This window comes from Leptidea sinapis, chromosome 9 (genome assembly GCF_905404315.1).
Source record: "Leptidea sinapis chromosome 9, ilLepSina1.1, whole genome shotgun sequence".
Taxonomy (NCBI): Eukaryota; Metazoa; Arthropoda; class Insecta; order Lepidoptera; family Pieridae; genus Leptidea; species Leptidea sinapis.
In genome coordinates, this window is record NC_066273.1 from 10,567,545 (window position 1) to 10,579,808 (window position 12,264).

General features: G+C 35.9%; 1 protein-coding gene and 1 long non-coding RNA gene across 5 annotated transcripts in view; one reads left to right on the forward strand and one right to left on the reverse strand.

Moving 5' to 3' along the window:
* Window positions 1–1,328: 1,328 nt before the first annotated feature.
* Window positions 1,329–12,264, forward strand: part of LOC126966131 (unc-112-related protein-like) — an 87,966-nt gene continuing 77,030 nt past the window's right edge. For 2 of the 4 annotated variants that reach the window (XM_050810059.1, XM_050810061.1), the window contains exon 1: window positions 1,330–1,604. In XM_050810059.1, the coding sequence (XP_050666016.1) occupies window positions 1,459–1,604 (146 nt within the window). In that variant the 5' untranslated portion in view covers window positions 1,330–1,458. Of the gene's footprint in view, window positions 1,605–12,264 lie in introns of all 4 variants that reach the window. The other 2 variants (XM_050810060.1, XM_050810062.1) reach the window with 2 other exon arrangements.
* On the reverse strand, window positions 4,983–6,930 carry LOC126966209 (uncharacterized). The gene is made up of 2 exons (XR_007729695.1): window positions 6,736–6,930; window positions 4,983–6,125 (listed from the first exon to the last, which is right to left on the reverse strand). It is a non-coding gene; the product is annotated as an uncharacterized LOC126966209 (long non-coding RNA).

Sequence of the window (12,264 nt, forward strand, 5' to 3'; positions counted from 1 at the left end):
ATGCGAAAAGTGTAATCCAAAATAAGTGAACTCATATTACCCTGGTGAAAATAGACGCCACCAATCACTTCTGTATTTTTTTTTTCATTACAGTTTTACAGTTGAGTTATTATTTCACCGGAAGTCTCATCAAAATGGGTTCACTATAACATAACAAAAAAAATTTCATAAAATAACTTATCATTCCATTATAACTACTATAGTCAGGACTCTAATAATGATCAGGAAATATAAGATTGTGTTGTGTAAACAAAATATCATAAGCTTGGAGTGCCGCCGGCAGCGGAGTCATGCCAAATAGCTGAGCTAACCGCTTAACGATAACTTTCACGTAAGTTTGATTAAGTTCTAATTATGGGATCCATCACAAAGTAACAGAAATCCTCAATTCTTAGGGGCAAATTAACAATACTCGGCCGAATTTTTTAAATGCTATCCGGATATTATAGATACCGTAACGCTAATATGCTCAAGTAATTGTCGTGGTCGAATATGATGATCAATTGAGCAACTTAACGGTTTACTTACTTTATTCCTTATCTGTAGCAGAATTTCTCACTGTCTGTAATCATATTGCAATGCGCTTGCGTTCGTTGCTGATTGCACCATGACTCAACGTTCTATGTTTGCACTCTTCGCAAGTCTCTTTTGAAATTGTCCTCGAGGTAGATTTACTCTATTGAGATAGGCGTAACTCCCTGACTTAGTTGGTTTCATTAAACAGCGGTGTCTCTTATGAGCAGCACGTTTAGTTGGTTTCCACATATTATTCAGACAAATTAATTGGTTTACTTCAGATTTACTAAAAATCTAAAAAAAACTTGCAAAAAACAACCGACTTAAAAAAACTTTTCCAAAATAATATAATATGCACTAAAAAGTAAAAAAATAATTACATTTTCTTGAGTTTATGGTGCTCATGTAATAACTCTCTTATCTATAAATATAAAATAGAATGTATGTTTGTATGTTCTCTAATGACTCCTAAACTATTCGACCGATCTCAATGAAATCTTTTGTAATAGATTCGTTGAAGCTCAAGGAAGGTTTACATATATAATTTATATGGCAAAAGAACGTTTGCCAGGACAGCTTGTTTTAAATATAATTGGGAACCTACTTTTTGAACGGAATGGGTTTGAGAGGATCGCTTGGAGGCAACTGTTAGAATCTGAAAGGATAATGAAGTTGTTCAAACTGTGGTACTTAATGAATAATGGGCATTTGGGAATAGTGGGCCTTACAATAGCCTGGTTACAATGAGCAATTTAAAAAAACTGTCAATTGTCAAGTACAATGATGTTGTCATTGCCGAGTTGTCATTTGTCAGACGTCAATTCAGTTAATCGCAGACCTTCTGAAAGGGTAGTCGTGTGTTGTTATTTACGCTTGTCGCGATGTGTTACTGGAAGTGACAATATAATCTCAGTGTTCGAGTGATAAAAGAACTGGTGCAAGATGTTGGCTGACGGAGAAATAGTAGGGGATGGGTCGTGGAACCTCACGATCTACGTAACCGATTTGAGCCAGAAGCGGACTATGGTTGTCAAGGGAGACATGCACATCGGCGGAGTTATGCTAAAATTAACAGAGAGTTTTGGTAAGGCATTACTCATCATCATATATAGATTACATGTGTATTGAAGCCTGTGGTTTTCCCCTGTTAATATAAGTTGGTGATTTAACAAATTGTGAGAAAATATTTTCTGTAAATATTACATTCCATTTTAAACTTGCTAATCTAGAATGGTATGAGACTATAATTTTTCTCTCTTGTAAATAAAAGTACAGTATGTTCTTAACAATAAAAGGTGCAAAACAAGGCTATAAACTACACATGTTTAATCTTAATATTGGTATATTGCTAATAAATTATGCAGTCTGGGTATTCATAATATTATGTAGATATACATTCTGTCTGGTCTCTTTCATTGTTCAAATATACAATTAAATAGGAATACATCAAGAACTGTAACAATAATATAGTGGCCGGGTGCTAAAAGGGCCAACATAAATTTTTGCTCTTAAAAGTGAATTTAATTGTTATAACACTAGAAAATAAGAGATAGTTTGTTACTGGCTTACCAAAGTCCCAGTAGCAATTCAATTGTTATCTATATATATTAAAATGAATTGCTGTTCGTTAGTCTTGCTAAAACTCGAGAACGGCTGGACCAATTTGGCTAATTTTGGTCTTGAATTATTTGTGCAAATCCAGAGAAGGTTTAAAAGGTGAATAAATAGGAAAATGCTGCTAAATTAAATAAAAACAACAAATTTGTTTTTCCTTTGATGTGTCGATACATAATTTCTATGAGAGAATTTATTGACGCACAGTTTGACAGTTCTGCTGTGAAACAATTTCATTATGACAGCAGGGTGCATATTTTACGAAGTAATCTTTGATGTTATGATATATTATTGACAAACATGTGGGTTTTTCGGTAGCTAACACGCGTGAGTCGAGTGTTATTACAGTTTATAATTACATTTTCTCACAGTGCCTATTAATAACTTGTGTATAGCAGTTTTTATTATCTTATTGGTGGTGGAGTATTTTTACTAGTAAGTATTTATTAACAATTTAACATAGATATCTAATTGCGTGCTTACTAACTTAGACTTACTACCAACTTATCCATTATGGATATAACCCCCCCAGAACCTCCGGATCCTCCGGATATTCCATTACCTGGATCGAAACGTCGTTTACAGGACAGCGCAACACATAACGCAAATGCAGTCTCTAAAAAGACAATTATTGATACCGATATGGCTTCTGCATCCATACAGAATATATATAATCACCCAACTTTAGTTGTGGGGATTAAAGAATACACCTCATTAGATAAAGGTCCATTTATTATTCATGTTTCCCGCACTGAAGAAGATCCCTCTTCAGGTTTAACAATAAGACCTATAAAATTTGGTCAACTTTTACACAGACATAAAGTTGCCAATATATGCCCGGATGGTATTCAAAAAGTTGGTAGGAATAAAATAGCAGTAACCTTCAAATCAGCATCAGATGCCAACAAATTTTTAGATAACCCACTTTTAACTGCAAACAAATATGAAGCAAATATACCTAATTATAATATTACAAAGATGGGTATTGTCCGCCAGGTTCCGGTGGACTTATCCATGAATGAGTTTGTCGAGTCAGTTGATCTTCCCACAGGTTGTGGAAAGATTTTAAAAGCTCGCAGACTCAATAGAAAAGTTATTGAGGATAACAAAGTTTCCTGGATCCCAACCCAAACTATAGTTATTACTTTCCAAGGACAATCACTCCCTACCAGAATATTCCTATTCCATAACTCCCTTCCAGTAGAAACTTACCTCTTCCCCACCATTCAATGTCAGAACTGCAGCAGATTTGGACACATTAAAACTACATGCAGATCCAACTCAAGGTGTTATAAATGTGCCCAATCCCACTCTGGTGACTCATGTAATATACTAGAAAAAGATGCAAATTGTATTAATTGTTCTGGACAACATTTTTCCACCAATAAAGGTTGTCCTGAACATGGTAGGCAAAGAACAATTAAAATAATAATGTCACAAGAGAACATCTCTTATGTAGAGGCAGCAAAGCGTTGCCCAAAATCTACAAGGCCATTCACAGAAATTCTAAGTAATCCTTCCTCATCCCATAATGCCCCTACAACCCACACGAGCCAGACTAGTATTCCTTCTGCTCCAACTACCTCATATAGGAAAACGGTTACTTCTCTTCCACACTCTAGAGCCCCATTAAGCAAGTCCTATGATAAAGCTGCTCATCAGGCCATTATTGCTGAGGTACCTTCAGTGTTCCCCAATGGCTCAGCATTAATGCATCAGTCTATTCCCTCCTCTACAGTACAGAATGAAAACCTCCTGGAGGTTCTCCTTTCACTCATTCTAAGTCTCATATCAAGTAACACTCTTAACATACCGTCCAACGTTGCCCATAAACTATCTCACATCTTATCCCTTTGTAACAATCATGGCCCCAGTGACCATCCTTCAATGGAATACCAGAAGCCTACGTCCTAGGAAACCAAGCCTTATTCATCTTATAAATAAATACCTTCCCTCTGCCATCGCCATATCTGAGACATGGCTGGCCCCTGGATCACACTTCAGGGTCCCGGGCTATGCATGCCTCAGGGATGATCGAGCAGATGGTGTTGGTGCAGGCTGTGCCTTATTTATAAGACGCACCCTTCCCTTTTCCCCAATAATCCTTCCAAACCAACATCCTGGTATAAATATTGTTGCTGCAAAAGTTTTGAACATCTCCATGGTCTCTATATACATCCCTCAACCTCATTCAACTATGATCGCAGACATCCTCCATTTAATCTCGTCTATTCCCTCTCCTATGATTCTAATGGGAGATTTTAATGCACATCACATGTCTTGGGGCTCTAGCACTACTGATTATTTTTCTCTTTCCCTTCTTGATATTTTTGATGAATGTAATCTCTGCATAATAAATGATGGCTCTCCAACCCGCAGGGTTGCTCCTTCTCAAAATCCAAAAAGTGCAGTTGACCTGACCCTATGTTCTCCTTGTCTTGCTTCTCTTATTTCTTGGAACATCCTTCAAAATTCCAATGGCAGTGATCACTATCCTATTTTCATTTCATTACCTGATAAAGTAATCCCTGCTCAAAATTCTTCCCCTTCTCTCAAATACAGATTAACAAATGCTAATTGGCAGCAATTTTCCACTTGCCTTGATGAAAAAATTTTAAGCTTTCCCAATCCTAACCATTCAAATGCTGTTGAAAATTATAATAAATTAGCAGAGGCCATGATATTTAGTGCTGACCAAAATTTTCCCATAAAAAAAGCATCCAATAGTAAAATTTCAACTCCTTGGTGGGATTCAGATTGCACCAAGGCTGCTAAGGATAGAAAATTAGCCGAAAAAACATATAATAGGAGCATGACTTTGACCAACTTCATTAATTATAAAAAAGCTGCTGCCAAGGCCACTAATTTATTTGCCAAAAAGAAAAAACAAGGTTGGATCAATTTTTGCCAGAGCTTATCTCCCTGTACTCCATCTACAATTGTATGGAAACAAGTTAAAAAATTTAGGGGTTCTTACAATCCTTCGGAGCATGACTCAAGTGTAGATCCATCTGTATGGCTTGAATCCTTTGCAGATAGGTTGTCACCCCCTTCAGTTCCTAATGAAGACTATCTCCCTTCACCTCCAATCCCTCTCTCATCAACTCATAGTTTAGACTCCCCTTTCTCTTTTTCAGAACTCCTTCTGGCATTGGATGGCTTAGTTGACACTTCTCCCGGGGCCGATGGCATCCCCTATTCTTTCCTTAAACAATCTTCAATCAGATCCCAAGAATATTATCTCAAAATTATCAATAACCTATTTGATGTCGGTGCCATACCTCCATCTTGGAAAAATCAAGTGATCATTCCTATACTCAAACCAGGTCAGAGTCCATCTAAAGCCACCAGTTATAGACCTATTGCCCTATCACCTGCTCTTGCAAAAATATGTGAACATATGATCAAACATCGACTTGAGTGGTTTGTTGAATACAATAACCTCATTTCCGATTCCCAGTTTGGATTCAGAAAGGGGAAGAGCTCATTAGATAGCTTGGGTATCCTTACCACTGATATAAGATTAGCCCTTTTCCAAAAAGAACCTCTTTTGGCAGTTTTTCTAGATATAGAATCCGCATATGATAACGTGTCTCTTCCTCTGCTCAGGAGCAAACTCATTCAGCTGAGTATTCCAGCGAAGTTAACTCGATTCATATGCAATATGCTAATGGAGCGAACAATTACCATTAAAGGCCCATCCTCATACCTACCTCCTAAAACAGTTTGGAAAGGTTTACCTCAAGGTTCTGTTCTCAGTCCTTTACTATACAACCTGTATACCTCTGATATTTCTAGCACAGTTACCCCCTTTTGCCAAATCTTGCAATATGCAGATGATATTGTTCTATATACTTCTGATAAGTCTATACAGGCTTCTTCTATTCGTTTGAGTCATGCTCTAGAATATCTCTCATCATACCTCTTGCAACATGGGCTAACACTATCACCTTCCAAAAGTAGGGTAGTTTTATTCACCAACAAAAGACGTCTCCCTGTAATCAAAGTCAAAATTTACAATATTGAAGTTCCTTTTGTCGATAATGTTAAGTTCTTGGGTGTATGGTTGGATCAAAAATTGACAGGTGTAAAGCACTTTAACTACATCTCCCAAAAGTGTGAAAAAAATATTAATATCCTTCGCTCATTATCTGGCGTTTGGTGGGGGGCTCACCCCTTCACCCAAAGATTGCTATACAATGCCATAATCCGTAGCCACATGGATTATGGCACGTTACTTTTGGTTCCAGGCAATAAGGCAGGTTTAGATAAGTTAGACAAATTACAGGCAAAATGTTTGCGCATTATATTAGGAGCTATGAAATCTAGTCCTATTAATGCTGTGCAGGTCGAGTGTGTAGAACCTCCCCTCTCGCTTCGTCGACAGTTCCTCGCTAATAAACTGTTTTTTAAATTTGCGGAATTCCGGGATCACCCTTTGCTGCATAAATTAGATCAATTAGTTGGCCTATACAACAATAACCAAATTTCTCAAGATAAGAGATCATGTCTTGCCCATAGTTACCTATTGTACTCTCAACTCCCTAACCCCTTTTTTCAACTTTCGAAATTACCGCTATTCTCAATGCCTTTCAATGCACTCACCTTCCAACCCTTAATAATTTTAGATCTGGGCATTAATAAGTTCACCATAGAAGCTAACAAAACATTTTCTCATGTTATGCATTCAGATTTCCAAAATTGGCATAAGATTTTCACTGATGCTTCTAAAATACACATGAGCCCAGTTGGTGTTGCAGTATGGATCCCCTCCACAAGAATTGTATTAAGTTATAGCTGCCCAACTGTCACTTTGGTATTCACAGGGGAAGCAATTGCTATACTTGAAGCTATTTTATTTATTAAGTCCCATGGCCTAAACAATTCTATTATATTATCAGACTCCAAAAGCTGCCTTCAATCCATCCTCTCAAACCCATTTCGCTCAAAAAGTAGGTTTCCAATTATACTTAAGATAAGAGAAAACTTGAAAGAGTGCTATGATCTCAACATCAACATAGTTCTAGCATGGATACCAGGCCATGCAGGTATAATCGGCAATGAAAATGCTGATGCTTGTGCCAGGTCAGCTGCTCATACAGGTTCCCAACAACATTCTCAAATCTTCTCTCATGACTTGTGCTCCACTTTGAAAATAAATATGTTTGAGAGGTGGTCAAACATCTGGCAGGTTTCCAAAACTGCTAAAGGCGTCTTTTATGGTGATATACAACCTGTAATCCCTTTAAAACCGTGGTTTTCAAAATTTAGATTCCCCAATAAATCAATAATATCAACAGTTTGCCGGTTACGCTTAAACCACTCTTGCACTCCAGTATTCCTAGCCAAATTAAGAATTAGAGACCATTCTCTATGTGAATGTGGACTTGATGAGGGAAATGTAGACCATTTATTCTTTAATTGCCCTTTAATGAAGTCTTCCTTGTACAACTTTATACCTCCTGAAATCCCCCGCCCCACCTCCATGAAATGCCTCCTCACCTTTGTTTTCACTCCTTTTGTAAATACTTTATGTAAATATATTAAACAGAATAATATTAAGTTATAACTAACACAATAAATGTTTTATATAAGTAATATTATCAGTGTTTGTCCATTATAATCTAACAGCATGTATATTTGTTTCAGGTATAATAAGAAAATAAATCTGTTTTGATTCTGGGCACCGGTCATTACAATAATCACTTATAAATTCGTTTACACCGATCAAATGACACACTCTAAGCTTGTTGGTCTACTGAAACGTGACATTGGCGAGTTGTGGTGCCCCTTCCACAGAAGCCACTAGAAAGAATAGAATAGAATATTATTGACAAATTCATACAAAATCATTATTTTATTTATTATAATATACCTACAGAACAACATCTGCCGGGTCAGCTGGTCTATAAATAAAATTGTTTATTTAAAGTCACTATTAAGAGCATAAATTGAAATTGCTTTTTCAGCACCAGAAGACAGAATTATAATGGAATATCAATAGAAATATGTCATGTGAGAATGTCTCATAAACTTAGTCACACTTTAGACTCATCTCTTTAACATATTTAGTAACACTTAAATTCAGAATAGGTGATGATGATGATATCAATGTCATCATCTTACTCCACTTTGAAACAGACCATAGTAAAATATGTTTTAATGGAAGATAAAGAAACAAGCATATTGGTCACTTGATCAAAACTGATCACCACCACCAACTCTTTTGCAACACCATCTTGAATAACAGGCATACTATGGATCTTTCAGGTGTACACAAATTATATAAATTTAGTTCTTTTATTCTATAATCGAACTTCTATTGAACACCCAACCAGTATGTTTTTTGCTACCCAATATACTAAATATGTTCCGATAAGATAGTAAGCAGTTCCGATAATGCCTACTGAAGGCTAGTAGAATACGTTAAATTTCTATAACAAAATTTATTTGTCAAGGTTATACAACCACAGCAAAAAATATAAAATGACTAACTAAATCATTCTTAAATATGACCATCACAATTTGCCTTCTTTGGCACTTCTCGGGTAGGCAAGCATAAGACAGTTAGAACTGACAACTTGTCATGGATTAAACCGACGACAGAAATTATACCTACATTATGATTTATGAGTAATTATTATTATATCTTGTTCGCTTAGTGTCAGAGTTTCAACCTGTTTGCGCTCCCATAAGAGTTTTGACATCGCACATGACGTGATTCATGATTGTGAGATATAAAATATGACATTTCCGGAAATAAAAATATATTGTTTAGTAATCAACAATAACAGCGCCTGCTGGTGCAGCCACAAGCCATATCACAAAAATTGAATTGAATTGAATAACAGCGCCATTTTTTTAGTTGTTGTGTTTTCGTGTACTTTATATCAGGTGCGTGAATTATTAAGCTAATTACATTAGTTATTCGTTTTGTGTTGATTTGTTTATTGTTAATTATATTTAGAGTTTGTATTGGGAAAGAAAAAGATGTTGCTGTGTGTTTTTGTGTTTAAAATTGGTAACAAGAAAGGATTTAAAATATAATGGAGAAATTCCAGTGTCGCGATAGTGGCGAAAATACGATTTGTTTACAGAAATTAGGTTTTTAGAAAGACTGCTGCCGGTTGTTGATTCCACAATTAGGTACCTACGTATCCTTTTGCATAAATTTCCAATACCAAATATTAGTTTAACTCAACAAAAAGGTAAAACTATGAGATATTTCAATGCCAAGTAGTATGAAAAATACACTTGGCTAGCTGGATGCCTCCATTCCAATTTATTGTTCTCCTTGACCTGATGTTTATTTTCTACAACGAAGACTGTGTGGAATGATATTGGTTACGGTGACTTGAATAATTTGAGAAATCTTGCTAGAAAACACGATCAATCTGACAGAACGGCAGAAAAATGTTAGTAAGTGAACTTATATTTATCCTTATAACAGAAACTAAATTTTTAAATATTAATCGCAACTACGACTAGTTAGGCTTACAGTGCCTACCGCGCTGGAAAACCAATGCACGCCCCTGTCCGGGGGCTACCAGTTTTGCAAGTGATGTGGGCTATCTATCAACTTCATCGAATTAATTCTTTACTAAGTAACATTAGTTATTGAAAATAGCATCATTATGGATTATGTCACATATTCCTGCCCCCCCCCCCCCCACCCTTCCCTTCTGACCAAGCAATTTATAAAATTCGCATTCAATCTTTATTGAATATTCATCACATACTGATAGGGAAAGATGTAACAGGTTTACAGGCTAAACCAGTACCAGATAAACAGGGTGAGAGAGTGAGATGGCTTGTGTGTTGGTACGGGATAGCAAGATGCGCGTACGCCGCGGCTCGCGTCCTTCACAGACGGTATGTTATACAGGATGGGTTTTTGTCGCAACATAGGGCTGTCACTACAATAACAATTTAAAATGTCAAATAATTTGAGAATATTGGATGTTATTATATTTAATTAATACGTTATTGGATTTTATTCAAACGTTGTGAGCCTTCTTGAGTGTAAATTCAGCTAAGATTCGTCTTTAATCAATACGACACGTGTTTCGCCTCTACACGAGGCATCCTCAGGAGATGTTGACTGGGAGTCTTGGAGTCAGAATTTGGCGAGTCAACATCCCCTGACTCATGTAGGTTACGGCAATGACACTTATGAATGTCAAAAAAATTTTTTTTTATTGAATCTATCGCTACTTCGTAAAGGGTTGAGCTAATGAGAAGAAGTAGCAAGAAACTCCATGCCACTCTTTTAAATCAAGATAATATATCAATAAGAAAAATAATATAAATTCTTATTCTATTTGCTTCTTTTATATATTATGTGTGCCGTCTTCGTCTGCTGCAGTAGGTACTGCCACCACACAGACATTTCATATTTGTTTCAAGGTGACGGATTGACAGCGACGTGATCAGTCTCCAGACGTATCACGCTACGCCTTAGCTAGTTTTGGATTGAGTTTCAGATCAGATACCGCTTAAAATCGTGATAGAATTGTGAAATCCGACATGTTTCAGTTATGGTTCCTAGACAACTCTATACTTAACATATTTTGCATGTCAAGTGACGAAAAATATTGCATTATAAATAATATTATGTTAACATCTTATAAGTAATGTTAAGCATTTATATGATGAATATGGATGTTTGTTTCCGAGTCATGGATGTTTAAGTGTATTTATGTATGTTTATATGAATTTATGTATGTTTAAATAAGTATATTGTATTAAATATATCGTTGTCTTGTAACCCATAACACAGATAATTTGTGTAAAATCTTAACTACAATGTTTCTTGCAAAGAAAATTTCATTTCATTTCAATCGTCTGCTCGATACTTTAATTATTTACATCCAGTTTCTCACAATTATTTAAGCCTGTACAAGTCAATCGTGAATACCTCCGGAATAACTCGCAAGTGGCAACCCTGCCTGCAGGTGAACTACCGTTGGTGACATGGTAATTGCATCAAGATTAGACGTGAACCTGGGAGTAAATGGGATGTTAATTGATTGATTAAAGATTTCTCGTATTAAATGGCTCGTTTAAAGACATTTTTAGAGTTTGTTTTCTATGTTAAACATACTTGCAACGATATGTTTATCGGTATTAAGGTTATTCATATTCTACATCGCACAAGTGATCGTTTTTGGCCGCTGTCTATGGTCAATTTCAATACTATTTTTTTTTAAATGAAAATAAGGGACGATACGAGTAGGACGTTCAACTGTTGGTAATTGATATGCCCTGCCCATTACAATGCATACATTACATGCCGCTCAGGATTCTTGAAAAATCTAAAATTTCTGAGCGGCACTACAATTGCTCTCGTCACCTAGATACATAAGATGTTAAGTCACATTTGCCCAGTAATTTCACTAGCTACGGCGCCCTTCACACCGAAACACAATAATGCTTACACATTACTGCTTCACACCCATAAGATAGCCGGCGTCCTCTGCAAAGGAGCCTAAATTGGAGAAACGGTACGATTTTCTGCTTTTAGCATTTCAATAACCATTCTACGGATTGGTATAAGTAATGATCTTTTTCTTCAATACATCTTGTTTTGTTAATTGGCATTTGTATGACATTGACAGATAAACGTTTAAGGACTTTTCTAGAAGTCTTTCTATACGCAGAATTCCCGCTGGATGCTTCAGCTACAACTTACCACCTTTTTTATTTAATTTTTTAATCTTGTACATATTATTTAGAACACATATATATTTGTGAACCGTATGACATGCATTGGAGTCTATCCATCCATTTTTTTTCAATGGTAGTTTTTTAAGATTAAGATTTGTTTGGTTTTGATTTCATTATTGATTTTTATATCCAGAATGTGTTCTTAGATGTCACGTTTATTCTCCTATCAAATCTATTTTGGTTTTAGATTTGCCAAAATGTAATGCATTTCCTAAATATATATAGAACACTCTAGGCATCTAAGCTCCATAGTTATACTATCCACACTGTTATTATTATTATAGACATGATATTTTTTATTTCTGTATGTTTATTAGGTTCTCAATCACACCTAAACGGCTGAATGGATCTCAATAACACAAATATAGTTTATTTGCTGTATTTTTTATGACAACAAGGGACGAGACG